The sequence below is a fragment of the Dromiciops gliroides genome, chromosome 1 (genome assembly GCF_019393635.1).
Source record: "Dromiciops gliroides isolate mDroGli1 chromosome 1, mDroGli1.pri, whole genome shotgun sequence".
NCBI classification, from domain to species: domain Eukaryota; kingdom Metazoa; phylum Chordata; class Mammalia; order Microbiotheria; family Microbiotheriidae; genus Dromiciops; species Dromiciops gliroides.
Window position 1 is genome coordinate 760,592,166 of NC_057861.1, and position 25,633 is coordinate 760,617,798.

General features: G+C 52.4%; 1 protein-coding gene across 3 annotated transcripts in view; it reads left to right on the forward strand.

The window, feature by feature from the left end:
- Window positions 1–25,240, forward strand: part of MINDY4 (MINDY lysine 48 deubiquitinase 4) — a 122,799-nt gene extending 97,559 nt beyond the window's left edge. For all 3 annotated transcript variants that reach the window (XM_043977088.1, XM_043977092.1, XM_043977099.1), the window contains 4 exons: window positions 2,163–2,324; window positions 16,271–16,451; window positions 17,793–17,865; window positions 24,858–25,240. In XM_043977088.1, the coding sequence (XP_043833023.1) occupies window positions 2,163–2,324; window positions 16,271–16,451; window positions 17,793–17,865; window positions 24,858–24,906 (465 nt within the window). In that variant the 3' untranslated portion in view covers window positions 24,907–25,240. The remainder of the gene's footprint in view (window positions 1–2,162; window positions 2,325–16,270; window positions 16,452–17,792; window positions 17,866–24,857) is intronic.
- Window positions 25,241–25,633: the final 393 nt, after the last annotated feature.

A 25,633-nucleotide genomic window follows, 5' to 3' on the forward strand; every position in this document is an offset into this window, starting at 1 on the left:
TTGAGTGGCTGCTCAATGCAAACAGAGAATCAGTGTCAGTTTGGCAGGAGATGTCCAGGGTCATCACTCAGGGATTTTTCTTTCTATCTGGGCTTGGCTCACAGAGGCAGAGATGGTAGGCTATCAAATTTGCAAATGACAACAATAGCTAACATACTGGATGACTGAGTCAGGAGGAACAAAATTCATTAGGAATAAATGATATGGCTGTGTGACCCTGGACAAGTCACAACCCTCATTGCACCACCAAAAAAAAGGGGGGGGGAATAAATGATATGTCTTATGCATCAGGTTTAAAAGAAGCAAAACTAGGGCTAGAGAGGTTTGTCTGAAAAAAATCTGGAGGCTTAAGTGGACCACAAGCTTAATATGTGATAGGACAGCCCTAAAAAGTTGGCCTGGGGCTGTGCAGAGAAGGACAAAGCCTCCAGGACTGGGGAGCATGGTCTTGCCGTACACTTCCCCTGGTCTTTAAGAACGACATTGACGTTTAAGAAGGACATTGACAGGCTGGACAGTGTCCAGAGAAGGGTGACCGGAATGGTGAAGGCCTTGATTCCAAGTCCTATGAGGAGCTGTTGGCCATGCGGATCTTGGAAAAGAGGAGAGCTCGCAGGAAGGATTCCATTGCTCACTGCCTGGACTAGCTGGCCCCTTTCACCTCTCACCCTCTGTAATGTTCCAAGCCCTTCCAGGGCTCCTCGTCAGCAGCATAATGAAGCACGAGCCACTGCTTCTGAGCCTGGCATTCAAGGCACTCATGGTTCAGAATCTTCCCTCTTGTGCTCTGCCTCTACAGCATTACCGCCCGAGCCCCCCAGCCTTTCCTACCACCAGACCTATGCTCATGCCAGTCCCACTTCCACCTGTTAAATTCCTACCCAATCTTAAAGGCACATGTCAGATACCACCTTCTGGGTGAGGGCTTCCCCAGTGCCACCCACTGGGAGCGGCCCCTCCCCCTCCCCAATTCCCCCAGCCTTTCGTCTGGATCCTCTTAGGGCACTTGAGGCTTTCTGCTTGGTATTACAGGTATTTGTGGTTAACCTTTCTGAGAAGCCATTCCTTCCTCGGTAACTCGGGCACATTGATATTTGCATTATCCCAGGGTTATAAGAAAAGCGCTTTTTAAAAATCTGGCCTCAGATACTTTTCACCTCCTGGCTGTGTGACCCTGGGCAAGTCACTTAACCCTCATTGCCCAGCCCCCCCAAAATATAGTGTTACAAGAAAAGCGCTTTTAAAGACATAAAATGTTAGATAAACATGAGTTGTTACATTTCTTAAGACTCATCCCCTTCACGCCCATCACCTGAGGAATGGCTAAGCAAGCTGTGGTATATGATTGTGATGGAATACTGTTGTGCTATGAGAAATGACAAGCCCGGTGCTGTCAGAAAAACATGGTAAGACTTGGGTGAGCAGATGTAGAGTGAAGTGAGCAGAATCATGAAGAGGGTGCACACAGATCACTTGAGGACGCCTTCGCTACTCGATTCAGGGTGGTGATCCTATGATGAAGGTGGTGGCCTGGCTGCCCACTCCAGAGAGGGCTGTTGGATTCTGGGTGCAGAGTGAAGCAGGCTTTTTTCACTTTATTTTTCTTGCCTTTTTTCAACATGACTGACATGGCAATGCTTCGCCTAGTTTCACGTGTATCACTGACTGCCTATTGCTTGCCTTCTCAGTTGGGTGGGAGGGAGGGAGGGAGAGAATTTGGAACTCAAAATATTAAAAAACAAACGTCAAAAAATGTTACTTGTGATTGGGAAATATTGAATGAAATAAATAAAAACTATTGAAAAACCTCACCTTCTTTAAGGGACATGCTTGAGGGCAAGACCAGTGGCTTTGTGTCTAGTGTGGCATTTTACAAGAATCCTGGGGCTGTGGATGTAGAGTTGGGAGAGAGCTCAGTGGCCAGCAAGTCCACTCAGCGGCCGAAGAGTCGAGGGTTCAATGACTTGCCTCCAAAAAGATAGGATCAAACAATGGGTTAGGACCTTGACAGGAAAGCCATAGACATTTTGCTCCCTATGAGTAGTGGGGAAAAAAAACCTCCATGTTCCCTTCTTTTCCTTTCCTCCCCACCCTCATCTTATCTCCTTCTCTGTTGTGTCTGGTATGTGGGATTCCAAACTTCCTTTTTCTCTTGTCAACAGGAACTCGTGAACCTGCTTCTGACCGGCAAAGCCGTGTCCAATGTTTTCAATGATCTGGTGGAGCTGGACTCTGGCAACGGGAACATCACTCTCCTCAAAGGAGTCACGTCTCGCAGCGACATCGGCCTCCTCTCTCTGTTTGAGCACTATGATGTCTGCCAGGTGAGGTGGACCCCGCCCCGCCCCCCTGCAGGCAGCACCTCCTGGGGAAATAGTGTCAGGGTGACCATGGCTGACGGCCAGCAAGGCAGCCCTGCCTCCAGAGTGTGAGCAAGGAGGGTCCCATTGGTCCCCCACATGGCAGTGGGCCTGGGGGGCCCTGTTGCAATGACTCGGGATGTGATGATCCGGCTTGATTCACAAAGGCCCCGAGTGTGTCAGGGAAGTGGGGATCCCTGCAGCCTGGCTTATACCATTCCCTCTGTAGTTGGTGGGAGTAAGGATTGAAATCATAATAATTAGTGGGAGTAACATTTTCAGAGGGCTTTAAGGTCTGTAAAGCACTCATCAGATAAAGAACAAGGTTCTAAGCCTCGGTGAACTTCAGCTCAACCTTGGTCTAAATCAAAACTTCTTAAATATGGGGTCACATAACTGAATGTGGGAGTCACAAAACCTTTGGCCACAGTAAAAGGTTCTGTGTACCTCTTTTATGTGCCTGTATACCTGGGGTTGTATAAGAATTTCTTGGGTGAAAAGGGGTTGTGAGTGCCCTGGTCTAAATGAACTGCCTCCGACTGACTGTCCGAATGAGGAGCAAAAGGGCCTCCCCCCTCCTTTTCCAAGGGGCTCATGGGGCTGCATTTGCCAGAACGGCATTCTCCTCTCTAACTTATTTCCTCACTCCCAGACACAACCAAGCCCAAATTTCCATTATCTTTGGGGAGGAAAACAATGATAACAACCATTTCACAGAAATATTTCTATCCAGGGAGAACACAGGAATGCTTTCACAGTCGTTGGTAACCACTCAGAGGTTTACCACTGTGAACAAGCTGAGGCAGGAAAGTATTTGGCCTTGAATTCCATTTTCACATTTGGAAGCCCTTACTGTATCAGGGCTAGATTCCTTTGCCCCCCTCAACCCAAGACATAACTCTCATGAGAAGCTCTGCTCTGGGCTCACATGGACCCTCAAGGAGGATGTATGGGGACTCTCAGGCCTTCCTCTCTGTCCCTGTCTCTGTCCCCAACCCAAGTAAGTCCAAGGAAATCCCTGATCTTCTAAATGGCTCAGGTTGACGGTCTCTCCAAAATGTGGGTAACACTTGGGTCCCTACCAGAAAGGGTGTTCAGTGGACGACACAGGTGTCAGGTACCTAGGCCAGAAGAGATACACAAGCACTCATTCACAAGTCCAGAAATATCTACTCTCTCCAGTGGCCCATTGGGCTCTTTGTCTTTACCTATACCCCCACACACCTACACACACACACACACACACACACACACACGCCTCCCCAGCATCAAAGCCAAAAAGTCCTTGGGGGATGGTCGCCTCAGACATGTGGCCTCAGCAGCTCCCGAGGCATCACTTCTTTTCCTGGCAATGATGCATCTGGGATCTCAGGATCTGCAGGCCTTGGGGCCCTGCCTCAGGCCTTCCTGGATCTCTTTATGGCTCTCCTAGGCAGACCCTCGCATCAGAAGGCTGTAGACTGGGGCAGCTAGGTGGTGCAGCGGATAAAGCACTGGCCCTGGATTCAGGAGGACCTGAGTTCAAGTCCAGCCTCAGACACTTGACACTTATTAGCTGTGTGACCCTGGGCAAGTCCACTTAACCCTAAGTGCCCCGAAAAAAACAAACCAACAAAAAAAAGAAGGCTGTAGACTGAGAGCTAACAGGGACTTGGAGCATCATCCTATCCAACCCTCATTTTTATAGATGAGGGAACTGAGAACTGCTGATGAAAGTAAATGACTTGCCTAAGGTCTCACAACCAGTAAGCTCTGAGATGGCTGTCACAGCCCCTCCACTGGTTCCCTCTTTTTGGCCAACTTTGCCAGCTTTATGGTAAATCTGCATTTCTCTTGTGATTAATGGATTGTAGAATGTTTTCATGTGGTTATTCATAATTTCAGATTCTGTTTTTGAAACCTCATATTCTTTGACCACTTCTCTATTAGGGAGTGGCTCTTGGCATTAAATATTGATGTCAATTGCCTGTAATTCTTACAAATAAGATTTTTATTGGTGATATTTGATGAAACTTATTCTGGCTACATGGATTTTTTTCCATCCAAAAGCTTTTAATTTTTTGTCATCAAATTGTCTTTTGAAAAACCTTTCCCGGTCATTCTGTCCCCTTTTAAGATTTCCACTCCTAGCCATACTTTTGAAAAACACCTGGTCTTACTCTGTCTATTCTTTCTTACGGTGTGACCCTTTCAGGTCTCATCTCTGTTTTGGCCTTACTGCGGTATATCATGGTCTGCATCTGATTTCTCAAACCGCTTTCTAATTTTATAGCAGTTCTTTCCAAAAGAGAGTCCTTCCCCCATAAGCCATGTTTGGGGGTTTCCCAAACACTGGACTTCGATTTTCATTTGGTTCTATTTCTTGCTAATTGAATCAATTCTACTCATGAATTTTTTTGTTTTTAAAAAACATTGTCTAGCTTTTAGAAGCGACGGCCAATTTATAATTGTCTGCGATCTGGTGGGGCTACATCCCCTTCATTCATGCTCTTCCTCACTGTTTTCCATGAGTTTCTTGGTCTTCTCTTCTTCAGAATGAATTTTTTATCATTTTCTCTGGTTTGAAAAAGTATTCTCCTTATTTGCTTGGTGTAGAGATAATGGGTAAATGAATTGAGGTAATACAGCTGTGTGGGATGGAACCGAAGATGGTAAAACAGCTGAGCCCACTACAAAGGTAGGTCAGATAATCTTACCCTTTTCCCCTAAGGACCTTGCCTCATGCCTCCCCCTTCAGAAACAATCAAAGCCACTAACAGAGCTCCCTCTTCTTCCCCTCTTTGCATTTCACATCACTCACATCCTTGCCCTGCTTTCTCCTCCATCACCCGCTTCTTTCATGAAGAGGCAGCCCCTCCCCTTGCCAAGGCAAACCAGGCCCTATATCCCCATGTCTCCCAGTAAATTGTTCTCCATCATTCCTCTTCCCCTTCAGCCTCACCCCATTCCCTAGCTCCTTCCCTGCTGCCTACAGACGTGCCCACATCTCCTCCATCATCCCCCACAAATCCCTGCTGTCCCCTATCTCTCTGTCCTTTTAGCGTTTAAACTCCCCGAGAAAAGCATGTGTGTGTCTGCACTTCCTCTCCTCACAGTCTCTTCTCACTTCTGAAGCCTCGTCCTTCCTGACCTCTCGGCGTCCTGACCCCCCTCTTCTCCGCTCTTGTGCCACTGTTCTCCCCGGCTCCCCCTGCCTCCCCCCCAACTGATGCACTTTCTCAAGTCTCTTGGCTGCATCTTCATCCAGGCCGTGGCTGCTGGCCACAGCACGGCTCTGGGCCCTTCTCTTCTTCCTGTGTGCTCTCTCTGTCAGCGATCTCGCCAGTTCCTGCCTGTTCAGTTATCATCTCTGTGCTGATCTGTCTATCCCATCCTAGCCCCTCTCCACCGTGGCGCTGTGTGCTTTGTGTTCAAGGATGCAGTCAGCGTATTTTGTATACACTGTACATGAGAAATACGTCTGAAATCTATGGAGCGTAAATAGAAGCACCTGCTAGGCATGGCGGACAGCTAGTGGGAAAGTACAGGGACACATTAATCGTGTCATGTGTGAGGAGCAGAGAGGTCGATTTGACTGGATCCTGAGGTGGATTGAGCAGGGTGGTCAGCCGGCCTGATCTGTGCTTATGGATCATTATTTCAGCAGCCATGAGTAGGACAGCCTGAAGTAGGGAGACCAGTCAGGTGACTGGTGCAGTGATCTAGGCTGGAGGTGAGGGAGGTATAAACCAAGCGGGTGGCTCTGTGAGTGGAGTGAAGGAGGGGCACAGGAGAGGAGTTGTCAAGGTAGAAAAGTCTGGGGAGGGGGAACAATCCCCGGCAAGGTCAAAATCATGAGCCAAGGAGACTGGGAAGGTGTTGGTGCCTTAGACAGAAATAGGGAAGCTTGGAAGGAGGGAGGGTTAGGAGAAAAGATGCCAAGGTCAGCTTTAGAAATGTTGAATGTAAGGGATTTGGGGACATAAAATTGGAAACATACAATAGGCAGGTGGTGGACCGGGACCGAAATTTGGAGGAGAGACCAACACCAGACAGATGCATGTGGAGCTGAGAGTCATCTGCATTGAGATGGTCATTCAACTCGTGGGGTTTGAGGAGAAGAGGCCCCCAGACCAAACCTTGGGGATCACCCCCAGGTGGGGTGTGAAGACTGTGAAGGAGCAGTCTGACAGGACAAGGGGAGAGTGTCCGGGAGGAGGGCGCTCAGCAGCCTCAAGTGCAGCGGACCAATGGAGGAAGTTAAGCCTGGGAAAAGAGCAGTGACTTGGCCATTGGGAGAGTACTGGGAACTTTGGAGGGGACTCTTCCAGTTGAGTGTCGGGTCAGAAGTCAGATCGTAATAAATTGAGGAGGGAGGGAGGGAGGAGCGGATGCAGAAAGTACAGACAGACGCTTTCCCAAGGAGTTTGGCCAAGGAAAGGGGGAGAGATGGAGACAGTAACTTGTGGGTTTGGCGGTCGAGTGAAGGTTCTATTTATTGGAGGATAGGGGACGTTTGGTTCTGAATGACGGCCACTCCTCTCACCGATCCCCCTGCGCCCTTGCAGACATCTCTGACTGGAGCTTCCCCCCACCATCTTCTCCTGGCCCCCTGGAGCCCCGTGCCCTCCCCCTTCTCTTCTGGTGGCCACTTGTCTCCCTCCTCAGTGAGTCTCTGAACAGAAGGGGTCCCTCCCTGAACTCCGGGCCCAGCCGCCCTGGGACCTCCAGGCCTCCTCACCTCCACTCCATGGAGGCCTCTCCCGGTCTGTCCCACCATCTGTCCTCCATGCAGACCAAAATAGACTATTGTTGGCACGCTCTCTTCCCCATCGGGAGAGTTGCCCCGAGAATATGGGCTCCTCCTCCTCCTCCCCCTCCTCCTCTTTTTACATTCCTGGCATCAGGCAGGAAGAACCTGAGATGACTGACCATGCCTGGTGAGTGGCACGGACCTGAAGCTCGGAGCAGTCAATGCTGGGCATCGTCCATCGCCGGCGTGTTTACTGGCGTCTTCCAGCTAGAACAGGGGCTGGTTCCAGATCTCACTGCCCTAATGGGAAAACCGGCCCATCCCCGCACCCTGCCCGTGGGGGAGGGCCCGCAGCTATGGGGGGGAGCAGACCCCTCCCCACCCCCACGAGCCTGTTCTGTTGCCTCTCTGCACTTCATGGTAACACTGCATGGATGGAGCACTTTAGCTTCTGCCAAACACTTGCCACCCTCCTGGATGTCACAGCTGACCAGTCACTGCTGGGAGGCCAGAGCTCCGGGGCATGAGCCGTGCTCACGTTGTTCCGATGAGACAGAGACAGCGAGTGTGGGATGCTGGCTTCTGTGATTTGGGAGACCCCCTGTGAGGGGCACAGAGGGTAGGGTGTTCAGGGCGTTCGTGTGCCCATTTCATAGATGAGGAAGCAGGCTAAGAGAAGCGAAGCAAATATCCCTCCCCAAGCTCTCACAGCCGGTCAGAGACAAACTGGCCCTGGAGCCCTGGCCCCTAACTCCCTTGTCTCCCAAGGCCAGAGCCCTTGCCAGTAGGCTTTTGCCCTTTCTTTGATTTAAAGAATCCCTTTTTAAGGGACTTGTCACAGCTGCAAGTCAGTCCACACTTGCATTGGCTAACTGCCTTCTTTTCAAACACAAGGAGATTGGTTTGTTTTCAGTTTTGCAGAAACAGGCACTGCCTTCCTGCCAAAGGGATGGCCAACACAGACCAGTCTCACGTTCTTATGGACTCTGTGTAAAGAATGGGGCCACAGGAGACATCCCCCTCTGCAGGGAAAGGCCACACTTGGGCTGCTCCCTCCGCTGGGTCGCAGGGCTCCGTGATGGGCCAGGCCCAGCTTCCCTTGTCAACTCCTCTTCCATGCAGGGAGGGAGGCCCTCGGGAGGCTTCTTGTCAGGACGCTGACCTAATGAGATGAATGGGTCTGGTGGAGAGCACTCAGTGCGACCAGCTGGACTCTGGGGTGAGGCTGCTGAGCTGAACAGCAGGAGGCAGGGGTGGCCACAGGGACCAGGTCCTCCCCTGATTGTGCCCTCATCTTGGAAATGCCGACCATGATCCCTCTGGCACCTGGCTCCTCGTGTGGGTGGGAGGGGACTCAGGTTAATTCAGTGCTCTGTGCTAGGCACCGGGAGGAAAAGCAGAGCTGCCCTCGAGGGATGAGTGCCTACTGTGTGCCAGGCACCATGTCCAGCCCTGAGCTCCGTCCACTGACAGGGAGACCGATTCCCTAAAGAAATGAATCTTCCCCAGCGTGTGTGAGAAGTGGCCCCCACAGCGGCGCCCACCCCTCCCCCTTCTGTGATCAGAGCCCTCCCTACTGCCCATGGTGGAATTCTTCATCATAATCCCCGTCGAGGCATTTCCGAGGCGTGGGGATTAAGGCAAGTATGGAAGTTATTTTGCCATCAGCCAGAAGAGCTTGTTTTCTTCAGTGCCCATCACTTGAAATGGCCATAAGGGTTCTCTTCAGGCTTCCCAGAGAACCCATCCCTGGGCAGAACCCAGCAGACCCTACAGGGTAGAGGAAGACATTTCCAGAGAGCTGCTCGTGCAATTCCTGGTAGTTCTTCAGGAATTCTTTATCAATGCTGCTGACCTAGGAGGATCACCTCCAAATTGGAGCACCGTTTTCTTGTGGCAGAAATGCCTCAGCGTGCCCTGGCCTGGGCAGGGGAAGAGCATCCTGTCCTCGTGCGTGCTGCGGCCTGACTCAGTGCTGGCTCAGCAGATGACCCAGACCAAGTCACCCTACCAGCCTCTGTTTCTTCCCTGTTCCAAGGAGGCATTGCAGGGCATGACCTCCATGGTCCTTTCCCACTTTGGTTTTCGATGTGCAGGCTTGGCTTCTGCTGGAGATGAGCAGGTCTGGCCTGTAAAAGGGGCTCAAGCAGGGGTCCCACGGCTCTCTCAGCTAACTGAACTAACTGGCAGAGTCGGTGTAGCCGGCAGCCAGAGGAGGTGTATGGCAGGACACCTTTGGGAACAGCTAGAAACCCAGTCACTTCCTACCTTTTCTCATTCAGCTGCGAATTCTGACCCAGAGTCAGCTCCATCGACCTGGAGGGTGGAGTACTAGGAAGCCATGTTCTCATTGACACAAGAACACATCCCCTTTGGTAAGCTGGCCACAGAAACAGAAGTTGCCCCCTCCCCAAACCTCTCACCTATTTGCCTGTGAATTTAGCATTATCCCATTAAACCTTGAAGTCCATTGATGGGAGCATTAGCAGCCACTAACACCTCAGAGTGACTCAGTTTATCTAAGTCTTTCTAACTAAAGGGCAAAGAGAGCAAGTGAAGAGACTGAAAAGGGATTGTTTTCTTTGTCTGTCTCGATGTTCCCAGACGGAACCTTTGTGTCCACTTCTATCTGTTTTTTTCGGACCTTCTTTGTTCTCTTTTCCCTGTGATTTTACTGGAGTAGGAAACTTCCCCTGCCAATAAAGATGGGTCAAGGCTCCACCAATAGTCTTAGAGACATCCCTGGGACCCTGCGAGGAGGAGGAACCTGACCGGGCTCACCTGTGCCTTCCTGACTCTGGCCACCTCAGTGTGCTGCCTTAAGCCCGAGAGAATCTCCACTTACCACCTGGAGATCACAGTGCTTAGAGGTAGAAAGGAAGGGAGTGTGGTTACGGTGGCTGTGACCAAGGAGGCGTTAAGAAGGTTGGGAGTCTTAGAAGTCGCTGGACAGCTTTGGCCCAATCTCACGAAGAAGCTAATGCCTTTCTCTTCCCTTCTCGTGGGCAGCTTTGGGTCTCATGGAGGAGTGAGGGTGGGGGACAGGAAACAAGCACACAGAATGAGTAAGGACAACAACCAAGCCTGAAAAGATGATTCGTCAGTACTGAGCACCCGCTTGGTGTTAGAAAGAGGCAGGAGAGGTAGGTCTGCTCCCTCTCCTTGGAGAGCTCACAGGCAGGAAACAGCGGGAGAGCCATTGGGCCGCTCGCCAGTGTGGCGCCTCCTACAAAGGCAGTGAGGAATCTGGGGAGCCAGGCTGGCCAGGGCAGCTTCAGGAGTGGGTGACTGAGAGGAACAGGGTTGAATGTGGAAGGGCAATTTTATTGAAGGGCTGAATTTACTAATTAAAACCAACTTATACAGAGTGCTTTGGCCTTTGCAATTTGATCTTAAACTCAATTTCTTGAGAGGTAGGGAATATTTTCTTTTTTATTATTTTCCAGTTACATGTAAAGATAGTTTTCAGCATTTGTTTTCATAAGATTTTTAGTTCCAAATCTTTCTCCTCCCTCCCTTCCCACTCCCCTCCCCAAGACAGAAAGCAATCTCATATAGGTTCTATAGGTACAATCACATTAAACATTTCTGCATTAGTCATGTTGTGAAAGAAGAATCAGAACACAAGGGAAAAACCTCAGAAAAACAACAGTAGAAATAGCATGGTTCAGTCTGCATTCAGAATCCACAGTTCTTTTTTTTTTTTTTTTTTTGGGTGTGGAGAGCATTTTCCATCATGAGTTCTTTGGAATTGTCCTGGATCATTGCGTTGCTGAGAAGAGCCAAGTCTATCATGGTTGATCATCACACAGTGTTGCTGTTACTGTGTACAATGTTCTCCTGGTTCTGCTTACTTCACTCAGCGTCAGTCCACTTAAGTCTTTCCATGTTTCTCTGAAATCTGGAAGGGCAATTTTCATAAAGGTTTAAGGGTCCAGAAGATTAAAATGAGGGAGATGATAGTCAAGGCCAAGTAGCACAAGAAATATCCCTGAAGATGGCTTTTTGAGGGGGGGATGTCCTTCCCCCACTCACCCTGCAGGTTCCCAGGATCTTGGCATTCCCTTGTTTCCCACCCTCCACAACACTTTCTCCCACCTGGACTCACCAAGGAATGTGTCTGCCCTTGAGGCGCCTCTGCCTAGCTAGTGGGCTGGATGGTGGCCATGCTGGAAGGGCAGGGAGGCATTTGACTGTCTTATGACAAATAACAAGGAACAAAAAGCCTGCAGCATTTATGGGCCTGAGCACCTCCCATGTTCCCTGCGCTTCGAGCTGGATGGGCATGCTCTTACGTGGTTAGTAAGGAAGAAAAATCTCTGGGTCATGTCTGTTCCCCATGATTAGAGAAGGGGAGGCCGTCTCTCGAAGGGGAGACGCTTTGGAGGCTCCCTTATCCTGGCTACTTGTTCCTGTACCCGAGATGTACTGTCATCAGTAACCCTGCTCGCCCTCCTGGCATCGGCCCTAAAGTTCACATGGGTATCCCTAGGTAGAGCAAAGAAGAGCATCCTCCTCTTCCTCATGGCTGCTGCAGGAAGCAGAAGACGGGGATCTCATGTCACCAAGCCAGTGGTGGCCTCCATTGCCCAGGGGAGTGTCAGTTCTCCAAGACTGTCCCCGCTCAGGGGGTGGCAGCACGCCCAGGCTGTGACTGTGCTTGCTGTCCCAAGGCAGTTTGGAGAAACATCTGGGGAGACGGACAGCGTGCTATTTGCCAACAGTCAGCTCTAAAGAAGTCTCAAAGCCCTCTTGGTCTGCCATGTTCCTGCTTCCAGGATTTTCTTTTATTATGGCACAGATTTTGGGGCGATTGTAGAATCTGTCCATTGTTTGCTCATTTCATAGAGCGACTTCACCCTGTGGGCGGCAGAATGGAGAGTGCTTTGGCCTCAGAGTCAGGACCAAGGTTCAGATCCCAGGCTGGGTGCGAGGTGCTGCCCTGGGCCCTTGCCCCTCATCTGGCTCCATCCAGGGCCTGAGCCCCAGGGCTTGCTGAGCACATTTGGAGTGTCTCCTTTTTTGTCTTTGTATCCCCAGAATCTCGCACAGCACCTGGCTCCTAGTAGGTCCTTAATAAATGCTTGACAATATCCCTGTGAGTCCATCTATATCTATCATCCATCCCTCATCCAGTCCCTGGGCCCCTCAAGACCTTCTCAGGTACTTAGCCCTGCTGTGATTCGACTTTGCTCCTTTGCCACCTTCAGACCAGTGGTTTGTCATTTCCATCCATGCTCTCCCCTTTGTCATATTGCTGCTCTTCTGTCGCCAGACCTTAGCCCTGGATTATCCCATCACCCGCTTCTTTCGCTCCCTGTTTCTCCTCATAAGCTGCAGATTGAAGGAAGCCACAACTGTGCCGACTGGGCCCATGACACATTGATGACATCCATGATTTCAGACCATCTCTTTCTTCCTCAAAAATCCTTAATGTTACCCCCCACTCTCTTCTCCTTTTCCTTGGTCTCCTTGCCAAGGCCAACCCCTTCACCTGGGCACTTGTTTCCATCCTTTCCCATCTTCTCCAGCAGATTACATGGTTCTCAATAACACCCTCTCTCTTCAGCCTCTCCCAACTGGTTCCTTCCTTACTGCCTTCAAACACAGCCAAGTCTCTCCATCCTTTTTTTTTGTGAGGCAGTTGGGGTTAAGTGACTTGCCCAGGGTCACACAGCTAGTAAGTGTTAAGTATCTGAAGCCGGATTTGAATTTCGGTCCTCCTGACTCCAGGGCGGGTGCTCTATCCACTGCGCCACCTAGCTGCCCCTCTCCATCCTTAAAAACATTTACCAGACCCTATCATCCCCTCAAATGGTCCTCCACTTCCTCCCTTTCTTAGCCAGACTTCTTTAAAAGTCTGTCAGTCCTCACTGCTTTCACCTCTTCCTCGGCCCTTCGCAGTGTGACTTCCAACTTCATCGCTCAGCTGAATCTGCCAACTCCAGCGTTACTGATGTCCTCTGAATTATAAAGTATGGGCTTTGCTCCATCCTCAGCCTACCTGCTGCATTGGGCGCTGTCACTAACTCTCCTCCTTGGAGTTCGTGGCTCCTCCCTCTCCTGGCCTCTCGACTTAGCTGACTGTCTCTTCTCCTTGTCCTTTGTTGGGTTCTCCCCAAACTGTGGGCACTCTCCAGGGTTCTTGCGTTCTCTTCCACGGGCCTATCATCACTCTGATGCTCACACTCAGACCCGTCTCTCCAGTCCTGGTTTCTCCGCTAAGCTCCCATATCACGAGTTGACCACTGGACGTTCCAGAGACGTCTTAGGTCATCCCAAAGTCTGCACGTCCAAAGCAGAGCTCGTTGTCCCTTCCCTGAGCCCTCCGCTCTTCCAGATTCCCTTCTTCGTTGAAGTTACCACCGAGCTTCCAGTCTTCCAGGATCATCACCCCAGCCTTACCCTTGCCTCCTTCATCTCCCATAGTCAGTGGCCAAATCTCCCAGTTTCTACATTTACAATCCCTCACACACCTGATCCCTTCTCCCTAGTCACACTGCTGCCCACCTTAGTTCAGACCCCCCTCAGCTCCCTCATGTACGATTGCAGCAGCTTCTTTGTTGGCCTCCCTGCGTCAGCTCTCTGCCCAGCCCAGCCCATTGTGCGCTCTGCTGTCAAAGTGATGTCCCCTAAGTGCAGACCTGACCAGGTGACTCCCTACCCCAACTCACCCAGCCCCAATGACTCCCTTCTGTTGCTACTAGGATCCAACAGACATTTGTCTGCTTCCCTTGTGAGGCCCTACACAGAGACCTTCCACAAGCTTGCCCCAACGTAGCTTTCCAATGTCCTTGGGTCTTACTCTCAGCGCTCTGTCAAACTGGTCTTCCCCGTGTTACTCACGGTCTCATCTCTGGTCTTTGTACCGCTTATTAACCATGTTGCGAATGCATTCCCTTCCTCCCCAGAACTTCAGAGAGTCCCTCTCTTCCATTAAGATGCAGCTCAGGCACCATCTCTTGTACAGACCTTCCTATATCCCCCACGTCACCTTGCGTTTAATGACTTTGCCTATGGGTGAAGGTTTTTGTCCAGTTATTTTTCAGTCATGTCCAACTCTTTGTGGCCCCATTTGGGGTTTTCCTTCTCCACTGTATAGATAAGGAAACTGAGGCAACTAGGGTTATGTGACTTGCCCAGGGTCACACAGCTAATCAGCATCTGTGTATTTACTTCATATTTATTCCGCATATATATATATAGGTCAGTAATAAACATTTTCATTTATTTAAAGTTTTAAATTCCAAATTTTATCCCTCCTTTCCCTACCCCCTCCCTGAGGCAGTAAGCAATCAGATATAGGTTATGTATATGCAATTATGTAAAACATGACCATATTAGTCATTTTGTATAAGAAAACTTGAATAAAAGAAAAAATGAAAGTGAAAAACAGCAGGCTTCAGTCGGTGTTCCATCAATAGCAGTTCTTTCTCTGGAGGTGGATAGTATGTTTCATCAATAGTCCTTTGGGATTGTCTTGATCACTGTATTACTGAAAATAGTTAAATCATTCATAGTTCTTCACCAAACAGTATTGCTGTCACTGTGCACAGCGTTCTCCTGGTTCTGCTCACTTCACTACATGTCAGTTCATACAAATCTTTCCAGGCCTTTCTGAAATCATCCTGCTCGTCATTTCTTATAGCACATCACCATCATGTACCACAGTTTGTTTAGCCATTCCCCAATGGATGGACATTCCTTTGATTTCCAATTCTTAGTCCCAAAAAGAGTTGATATAAATATTTTTGTACAAATAGGTCTTTTTCTCTTTTGGGGGATGTCTTTGGGATATAAACCTAGCAGTGGTATTACTGGATCAGAAGGTATGCAGTTTTATAGCCCTTTGGCCATAGTTCCAAATTGCTCTCCAGAATGACTAGATCCATTCACAACTCCGCCAACAGTGGATTAGTGTCCCAGTTTTCTCACATCTCCTCCAACACCCAATATTTTCCTTTTTGCTTTATTTGCCACTCTGATACGTATGTGGTGATACCTTGGAGTTGTTTTAATTTGCATTTCTCTGATCAATAGTGATGTAGAGCATTTTTTCAAATGATTATAGATAGATAGCTTTGATTTCTTTGTCTGAAAATTGCCCGGTCATATCCTTTGGCCATTTATCAATTGGGGAATGACTTGTATTTTTAGAAATTTGACTCATTTATATATATATATATATATATATATATATATATATATATATATATATATGAGAAATGAGGCCTTTATCAGAGATACTAGTACAGTATAAAATAATAGAGGTGATAATGGGCATCCGTGCTTCACCTCTGATTGTACTGGGAGACTTCTGACTTATCCCCATTACAGATAATGCTCGCAGATGGTTGGTTTTAGGGGGATACTACTTATCATTTTAAGGAGAACTCCCTTGATTCCTGTGTTCTCTTGTATACATTTTTGTGGGCGCTTTTTTCACCAGTAGAATGTGAGCTCTTCGTGGGCCAGGACTGGTTGATTCTTTGTGCTTGTATCCCCAGCACTTGGCACAGTGTCCAGACTGTGGTAAACATGGAACAAATACTCGGACTGTTTGGTTAGTCGATAGTCAGTCTTCTGACCTCAGCTCTGCTCCTGGTCTGCCCCATCACACTGTTTCTATCTGTCTCTGTATATCTGTGGGTGAGTATACATACACATAAAGACACACATGATAGATACGTGACCTCTAAACATCCTTGGGCTTATGTGGACAGCTCATGGACTGTCAGTGCCTATGTGTTGGACAGGCCCTATCAACAATTAGTTCCTTGACCTAAAACTCACCTTTTTAATACCAAGCTTCTTCTGGTGGATGCTCTGGCCATAGGGTCTTGGAATGAGCCTGGAAGGGCTCTGTTGGCAGCAGTGGTGCCACCGAGAAGTTTGTGTGGTCCAGTGATAGCAGAGAACTTGTTTCCACTGTGCTTCCTGGCTGATGGACTTCTGCCTGTGTGACTCCAAATCTCATTTTCTTATTCCTGGAAAGGGGAAGGTTGAACTCAATGACCTGCCCTTTGTGTAACCTTACCGTCGGCCTCCTGTCTCCATGGCACCATGGAGAGGATGCTGGGGCTGGCAGTAGAGTGACTGCCATTGGTCTGTCCTTCAAATGTCGGCCCCTCTGCTCCCCAGCCAGTGAATCACTCTCGACTCTGCTCTCTGCCCTCAGGTTGGCTGTTATCTAAAGACTCCACGGTACCCCATCTGGGTTGTGTGCAGCGAAAGCCATTTCAGCATCCTCTTCAGCCTACAGCGAGACCTCCTCAATGACTGGAAAGCGGAAAGAATATTTGATCTCTATTACTACGACGGGCTGGCTAACCAGCCCGGGGAGATTCGGCTTACGATAGGTATGTGGCTTAGCCCCAACCTCAGCCTACCTCCCGGGGGTGACAAAGGGAAACCCTGGCTTAAGGGATGCCAGCACCTGCTGGCTGTCCCACTCTGTACCCGTATGACGCACAGGACATGTGCAGGCGGGGACCTGTAATAGGATGGCCACAGGAGGACAAGGCTCTGCCCAGTGGGCAGGCGGGGCTCAAGAAGCTCAGGAAAGGTGAGCACCCAGGCTGAAGGCCAGGAAAAGGCCAGATGTCTTCAGGGGCTTGGGCGCACACTGTCAGGGCTGACCAGAGGCTCGTGTGGACGTTGGCTAGAGGCTGCGGGGTTTGGGAGGAGTCGTGGTCGGGGCTGCGTTGTCTTATTGGGTGGGGAGAGGGCTTTGGGGTATCTTAGGGAATGGAAGGTGACTCTTGGCCCATGTTGGGAAGAATGTGGGCTCTCAGCTTGACTCTGAACAGCCCGTCAGTTCAGCAGGGTTCACACCCACTCAACAAGACTTCTCCCCTGCCCTCAGAATCTTCTTTGCCACGGCCTCACTGTGCCAAGAGACACATTTACATTGGACATCAGGAGATACCTGGAGAGGGGCTGCCGGGCTCCCTCTCGGTGGGGCCCCCTGGTCGGCCGCCTCTCTCTGAAGAGCAGAGGGCTCTCCTTAATCAACCATCCCTCCATAGCGGGTGATGAGTGTGAACATGCTGGTGGCCAGTTTAGCCATGAGACTGGGGCCACAGATCACAGCCCAAAGCCAACATTGTGGGGTGATGCTGGCAGCAAACTGGCCCCCGCCGGCCCCAGGCCTTCTAACCACCGAACCTCTGGTTCAGAGGAGGCTCTTAGCCATGGGTGCTTGTAGAGCCCAGCTCCCTCCCCTGCATATGTGAAGCAGCACATTCTGGCCTCAGCCCCTCCCCAGAGCTGGAGAGGGCCTGAGTCTGAGCTCCTGTCTGTCCCATTTACCTGGTGGAGCACAGTCCAGAAGAGGTGATGAAGCTTTGCTGGGAGACTCTGGCCTGTGTGGCATTGGTCTAACCAACCTCTAGCCTCGATATGACAGGAGCGATGAGACTCGGGGCACCAGGAGGTCACTTTCCGCTTGCTTAATATGGAGATGAGTATGTGATGGCCGTTGAGCTCTGTGACGTAGGAGGGGGAGAGGCCAGAGGTGCATGAAGACCAGTTAGGAAGCTTCCTGATGGCTTGGGTGAGAGGTCCTCAGCTGGGGGGGGGGGTGATCAGAGGAGTGCTGAGGAGAGAGCTGAGTGCCTGAGCCACTGGGGGTCAGTGAGAGGGAAGAGCTGGGTGTTGTTGGAGGCCCAGACGCTCCTTCATCCTTTTGTCCCTTCCAGATACAACCCAGTCAGTGCCTGGAGACAGAGAGAAGGACCTCATCCCGCCCCTGGAACACTGCATCCGGACCAAGTAAGTGAGCTCCTGTCCAGAATGTCCTGTTCCCTTCTCAGAACACTCAGACGGCCTCAGGAGGGCCTGGGTGGTCACGCCTACTCTTCATAAGAGAGAGTGGAGAAGGGGCCTCCCCTGGAGGGACAGACCCCAAGTTTGGGACCTGGACACCGTGCTCAGCTTTCCAGGGCAGAGGCAGTGAAGCGGAGCCAATGGACGGACCTTTGGCCTGCTTCATTGGTGGGAGAACGGCCTCTCTTCATCCACCGGGTGGAACTTGGTGGTTATTGTTACTGTTTGTGCAAAGTATTTTCTACCCCAGGGTGATTTTGAGGAAATGCTTGAGAAGATGTAAAATGCTAAAGAAATGTGGGGTATTTCTGTAGATCAGCCCCTAGCGCTGGGAATCTGGAGCCTCTGAGAAAAAGAAGAGGGTGGGCAGTGCTGGCCCCTGACCGGGGAGGGGTCTTCACCAGCCTCAGAACCGAGCACTTCTTTGGTGTCAGCAAAGAAGCCGAGAGCCGGAGGCGTCTCCCAAACAGGAGATGGGGTATCGCTAGGAAGCCCCTAGACTATGGGGCAAAGGGCCCTCAGAAGTCACTTTACAGATGGAGAAGCACGGACCCAAACAGGAAGGAATTGGCCTCTGGTCACCGAGGGGAGATGCCTCAGAGCCACGATTTGAGTCCAGGGCCTCTGGCTCCAGGTGCAGGCCTCTTTCTCCTCCCTCCCAGCCCGTCTTGTGTGAAAGGAGAAGAGATGGAGTCAAAGAGATCCCGGCAGGCTATGGAGAGCATGGAGCCTGCCCACCCACCTACCTCCACATCCCCAGAAACTCCACTTCTTCATAGGACCAGTCCTGCTGGGCAGGGCAAAAACCAAAAATCTGAAAGCCGGGCCAGCTGGGCCCGTCCACGGAGAGACGCGGCTCCCCCAAGGAAGCCTCCCTTGTTTCTTAAGTACCTTTGACTCTGCTGTAGCTTGGACTTCTTGGACTGTGGCAATCTAGGACCCCCATCCTCGTGGGACTGAGTGGGATGAGAATAATGCCATCAGGCCCTCCTGGAGGCGCTCTGGGCCAGGCCAAACAGCCAGAGGACATGAGGCGTTTAAACCCAGAGCAGCAAATAAAGTGGCCAGCGAAGACATGCCCACGTCTGCATGAGGTTACTGTGGCACACCTTAGGGAACACATGACAAAGAATGTGCACAGAGGGCCACGTTATAGATAGATGTGGCCAGGGAACGTGGTGGGGGAATCCCATGTGGCCAAGGGCAGCTCCGACTTCTGACCCTGGTGTTGTCTCTGCTGTCATCTGCTGGGTCTCAGTAGCTACAAAGCCTCTGCCTGCGAGTGGCGGGTTGACCCCATGGTACTGTAAGATCAACGAGAAGACCTGCAAAGCAGAAGGTCCCAGTGCCTCCCAGAGCCTGGCACAGAACAAGGGTTGGCTTGACTTCGCTGGTTCTACTTTGAGATCCAGCTTGGGCTTAGAAGCCTTTTACTCTTAGTAAATCCCCAAGCCCTTTGGGAGCCCTTAGGGGCTTTGTGCGTGCTGGGGCACGTGTGGGACTCTCCTTCCTCCCAGGGTCCTCTCTGACCAGCCTGCAGATGATTCTGAGTGCAAGGTGAACTAGGCATCCTTGGTTTCTCTCCATTGCTCTGCCGTACCACCGTGCCCTTCCCATCGTGGATTCTGGATATCTTGGGGCAAGACACAGAGGCAGGTGCTGCAGGGCCACCTTCCTCTGCCTACAGGGGGAGACCATTGCCACCCTCATCCCCTGCCCCTCCTGGGTGCCCACAGACCCATGGGACCGGTCTGGCAAAGAGTCTCAAGCGAGGTCAGAAGGGATGCCCTTGAAGGGGCACAGGGAAGGAAGGCTTAGGTTTCCAGTGGAGTGTACCGCCTGAAGCAATGGCCTACCCTGCCCTGACTCAGCCTCAGCCCTCCTCTTCCCTGTGCCCTCTGCCCAGGCATGGCGCCTCTGCTGCCCCTAGTGGACGTGCCTTATTCTCAGCCCGTGGGACTTCCTTGGATGGGAATGCCAGGTCCTGCCTGCTGTGGACAGATCTGCCTCCTGACGTTTCTGCCCATGGCGGCACGACATCTGACTTCAAATACCTCTAGTGAGCTTATGGAGGGGCTAGAGTGACCCTGTTTGGCATGCCTTTGAGACTAGTGTGGGTGGAGATGCCTGGGAGACAAGTCTCAGCTCATGCTGAGTGACCAGTCATGGAAGGACCTGCCCACCACTGGAAGGGCTCAAGGAGATTCCTGTGGTGGAAGAAAGCTGGACCTCTGACTTTGTGCCTGCCTCTGCGGCCCTGAGCATGGGCCGCGTGGCTTGTGGTTGAGACAGCCTGTCACAGAGTGGGCAGTGCCTACCTGCCAGATCCTGGCTTGGAGGCATCCCGAAGCCCCTCCCCACGATGTAGACTCCAGTGCAGCTGGATGGTGCGGGCACTGAAAGGAAGGCAGCCTGCCCCAAGGGATCACAGGGCCAGAGTCAGCCTTCGCCAAGAATGGCAAGAAGACTCGTCTGTGCCTCCAAACGTCTGCACCAGCCTCCTGAGATGCCTAAAACATCCCTGCTTGAGCTTCATCTCTGAGTGACGAGACAAACACCCCAGAGACAGCCATGAAAAGAGCATTTCCTACACATGGCCTATGTGCCAGGCCCTGGGAATCCAAGGAAAGGCCAAGATCCCCGACAGGCGCCACAGGCTACCTCTTCATGAGTGAGTGAGGGTGATAGATTGTCGTTATCAGCCAGGAATGACAAATCACTCCTATCAATTAATTTATCAAATTCTTTCCAGTGAGTCCTGTCTCAAAGGAGTCTCTCCTGGAGGCAATGATGAGCCTAGGCAGTCAGAAGCTGGCTGGTGAAGACCAGCTGCACCCTTGGACAACACTGGGGGGGGGTGTGGAGAGCTGGGGTCGTGACCCTTGCCAACCTCCCGCACTGGACAGTGCCCTCGGGCCAGAGTTGGCCACCTGGTCTCTGGAGCCTCCTGGAATGAGGCAACCGGAGAGCTAAGAAAATTGTATTGATGTGCACTCTCTGAAAAGGAAGAGGAAATCGGAGGAGACGCAGATTTTCTTGGGAGCATTTCCAGTCACAAACACAAAGCATTCCTACAAGGTCACATGCTGTCTCATCTGTCATCAGGCAGATTAAAGGAACATCCTCACTGCTCTCTTTTCATGTATAAAGAAACATTCATTCAACGTGTTGAAAGAAATGCAGCAGCTTGGAGAGGGAGCCAAAATGAGCCTCTGCAGACGGAGGCCATGGGGGCCACGCCAGTCCCCAGGGGCCAGAGCGCCCCCTCCACAGCTGAACAGCCCCGCTTGTGGCAGGACCGGAGCTCAGGGGTAGCCCCCCATGATCCTAGAATGGCGGCCGGGGCCTTAGGGAGTGGGTGGGGGAAGGGCCTCAACTCGCCTCACAAGGCGGTGTCCCCGGTCCCTAAGATGGCCAGTCAAAATGCACAAAGTGCAGGTACCAAAAAAAGCTCACAGTTGAATGGGGGAGACACGTGCAAAGAAGCCTCGCCCAGACGAGCCACAGACAGCAGCTGGCACTATGAGGGCCCAGGAGAAGCTTCCTGGAGGAGCCAGCATTTCATGGGGGGCCAGAAGGACAGGAGAACAAACACTCGGGCCCCCTTGGGCGGGGAGTCTGACAGTGACCTGGTAGGGAGGCCACTCTGGGGAGGTTTCTGGGCACTGGCACAGTTCAGTTCAACAAGTACAGGGCTGGAGCTCTCGGGGCGTGAGGCGCTGGGGCTGCAGACTGTGCAGAGGAGAGACTTGGGGCACACTGGGTGAGGGAGCAGCCATGACAGGGGGCAGGGCCCCACCCTGACCCTCTCCAGCTTTACAGGCCATCACACAGCAAGGAGAACTTCCCTTGGGATGCCCTCAGAGTGGTCCCCGGGGCCTCGGGGTGTCATGGGGCTCAACCCCATTGAAGGCCCCCGGGCAGGCTCTGGACCTGCCTGAGCCAGGGCAGTGGAAAACACCGGGAGCACCCTGCGGGGCGGGGCGCCTGGGTCACTTTGGACAAGTCCTATCAGGCCACGCTGTCCAGCCCCCTCCCAAGGAGGGGGCACTCAGTCTGTCTGAGAGAGGAGCTCTCGGTGTGCCAGGCACTGATGCAGAGAAAGGCACAAAACCACCGGTGCCCTGGGGAAGCTCACGGTCTGCTAGGGGAGCCGGCCTGCCAGCCGCCGCTGCATGCAAACAAGCCGGACACGGGGCAAACTGGAAGGCCCAGGGACCCTGCCCCCTGCCCGCACCACCTCGGGGATCGGTTAGCAGCATGTCCACTTTCCTCAGGGTCCCAGCGTGCTCTTGGGGAGCAGAGAGTCAGAAAACAGCATTTTCTTTTTCATCCCCATCAGATAAAATACCATTGTAATCTAAAGCAGATCCCGCCTCCTGGCTAGGGCTCAGAGAGCTCCGATTACAAAGGATCCGCCTTTTGTTTTTGCCCCTTGATTCACAAATAGCTCAAAGGAAAAGAGCTGGTCCATGAGCCGCAAGAATCTGGAGGAAGTGGGGCCCTTCCCCTGATGAGAACTTGCTCCCTCCTGGAAGAAAGAACGCCCCCTTCCTCCCCCTTGCCCCTGCTGCCATACCCTGGTGGGCCATCGGCCGACCCCTGCTGGGGAGGCCACCGTCCCCACCCCCGGTCTCCAGCACTCGGCTGCCGGGACATTTCCTTAGCAAGAGGCAGAATTTGGCCTTGAACGCCGGGCTCCAGGGCCTTGGTCAAATTGTGATCCCGACAACAACCCTGCGCTGGGGTGGGGGCCATCTGACAAATAGTGACAGTTGTTGCCATTTGGGTGAGGAAGCTGAAAGACATCGGCCAGCGGCAGAATCAGGACTAGAACCCAGGACTCTAGCCCCAGAGGGGATGGTGAGCCAGTGCCAGGTCTCCACCTGGAATTAAGCACGGGGTCTCAGGACCCAGCCACTCCTGGCCCTATCCTGAGGCCATCTCCGCGACTGAGAGGGTGGTGTTGGCGGTCACAGCTGAATGAGAAAAGCAAAAGTCCAGTGAGGAAAGCTCTCACGGCTTGGTCCCAGGCCCTTGGCAGGTCGATGGGAATCAGATCTAACTTCAGTCCATGGCTGTGCTTCGGAGAAGCCAGTGCATGGAGGACCAGGGTCACTTGGTTTAGCCTCCAGCTCCTCCCCCTCCCTGGTCCAGCTGACCTCACCTTCCCTGGTGGTCTGTGACCCTCCCTGTTTCCCCACTAACAGACCTTGGTATTGGACCCCTGATAATGCAGCTTGAACCATGGTGGGCCACCCAGCGGGCTGGGGCACAGCCGTGCCCGCCGTGGTCTCGTTCTTGTTCCTAGTCTGGTCTTGTCTTCTGTCCGCTTCTCACAGTATCCAATTCTGTGTCCAGCCCTGCTCATGCCCACTCATGCCCTCTGGGCTGCCAAGTTCTTCACGCTGCATGTTCTATACCCAGCAGGCCCTCAGGGGCCTGGCCTGATGCTTGGAACTTAGGAGGCCCTGAACAGATGCTTGTTGACTTTGTCACAGCCCCCACAGGAGAAGCTTCTGCGGGCGTGGGGGGCACTTTGGGGAAAGTCTGACCAGTTTCCCAACCACAGTCCGTCCTGAGTTCTTGTTGGCTTCGTTCTAGGCCCAGCTCCTGCTCCATCTGGAATGAGATCCAGGTGTCTGGGATGACCTTGATGGCCGCCCCCAAGCGTGGGCCGCTGGGTGGCTTTCATCCACTGATCTTTTCCCATGTCCCTGGAGGGAGGCTGTGGGGCCTGACCTGCAGCCCGTGATGTCATGAGTGGAGCACGGTTAGCAAAGAGGGCCCTCAGGAGCCTTGTCGCGCCCAAGGTTGACTTGGGGCGTCTTGGCCAAGCAGTTCTCTCTGCAGCCGCTTGTGTGTGCTCCTGCTAGGCCTCTAGTGACTTTGGTAGGAACTGCTCGCCTTGGCGGGCTCCCTGGGCGGGCCTGTGAGACATAGATGGCTTCTGTCTTACAAATCAGTCCTGGCGCGCTCCGGTCAGTCTTCCCTTCTCTGGGCCCAAGTCTGTGCTTTCATCCAGCGTGCCCTCGGGCACCAGGAGGCCAGAGCCCGGCTGCCTCTGGCCCTGGCCTCATTTTCCCCCACTGCCCTCCTATGTGTGTTTGTGTCGAAGTCAAGTCCTTTCTAGAACTTCTTTCCTTTGTCCTTCCCAGAGGCTTCTGTTTGCTTACAATTCTGGGAAACAGTGTAAGGCCGGGTGACCAATAGCCGGCCGGTGACCACAAGAAAGTGGACTCAGCTCTGTGCTTGCCCTCCTGGGGAAAGGGGAAAGAAGGCCTGAGCCCCGGGGCGTGGAGAGAATGGATGATTCCCCCGGCCCTTCCTCAGCCCTGTTGTGCTGTCTCCTACCTCTCTGCCTTTGCACTGGCTGTGCCCGTGCCTGGAGTGAATGGGCAATAGTAATGGCTCTTGCTCTCTCTCTGCTCTCAGGGAGCTTATCTTCTAATGAGGAAAGACAGCACACAAGGGACCTAGAAAGTGGGGGTGGCCCCGTGTTACTCTGACCCCCAGAATCCCTTCCCAAGTTGGCCTGAGTTGCTTCCTGATGCACCCCCCTCCAAACCTCCCACTGGGTTCCCTGTGCTCAGTAGTCATGTGGTCATCTCTCCCAGAGACTGGCCGCTCTCTGAGGGCAGCAGCAGGTTCCTTTTTGTCCTGCATCCCCCAGACCCAGTCTGGCCCTAATAGCGATTATGGACTGACACCTCCTTAGCTGCCTCATCCCGCCTCATCCCTCCTGATCCCAGCCCACTGTTCCACCCCCTGGTTCAGCTGTACCCCAGCTTTTCCTTTTCCCCCCCATCGGCCTCCTGTGTCCCTCCCTCTTCCTTCTAGCCCTTGGGGCTTGGGCCGGGGTTCCCCTGGAGCAGAGACCAAGGTGTTGGCAGCCTTATCCTACTTAACAGTGTTCCCGCCCCTTGTGTGTCCCTCAGGTGGAAGGGTGCCTTTGTGGACTGGAACGGCACAGAGCCCATCCTGTGAGCCCAGGCCCCGGCGGCCATGTCCTGTGCCAGCTGGATGATGTCTGAGACCTGAGGCCTTGTAGCCTTGAAGAATTCTACCTTCCTCCCAAGCCACTTGAGTTCCCACCAAGGGACATGCACAGAAATTCCCTCAAGTTTCCTTTTGTGGATCCAGCTGTCAACACCAGCTTTGAGTCCTGTCTGCCTCCTGCCATTGTCTGCAAAGGTCTGACGGAAGACGGGCCGGGCGCTGTCTCAATACCTCTTCCCAGTCCCCAGGAAAGACACAGATGGCTCCCGACCTTTCTGCAGGCTGGCCCACAACACCCATGTTGCTCATTTCTGTCCCAGTAAAGCAGGGGCTAAAGTGCTTGATGTGGGTCTGGTCTTATTCCTGCTGTCCCTAAGGGCCCCAGGGAGGTCGGGTACATTGGGACCTTCCCTTGAAAGCTCATTATCTGTGGGGCCAGGGCCTGGGGATAATACCTCCCTGAGGGACACCCCGTCCTTGGGCATCTGGCATGGCCCACTAAGCCACTACCTGCCTGTGTGGGTAGGTGGGACTGAGGAAGGGCCCTGCCCCAATCCAATTCCACCATTAGAAAGGGCCTTAGATAGAGTTCAGATCCAGGCCCCTGCCTCCATTGCACAGATTAGGGAATTGGCTGTGCTCAGTTATCCAGGACTCCCCCATAGCTTCCTGCCTGCCCTTTAGTCATTGTGCTGCCTGGGGGTATCCAAAGGAG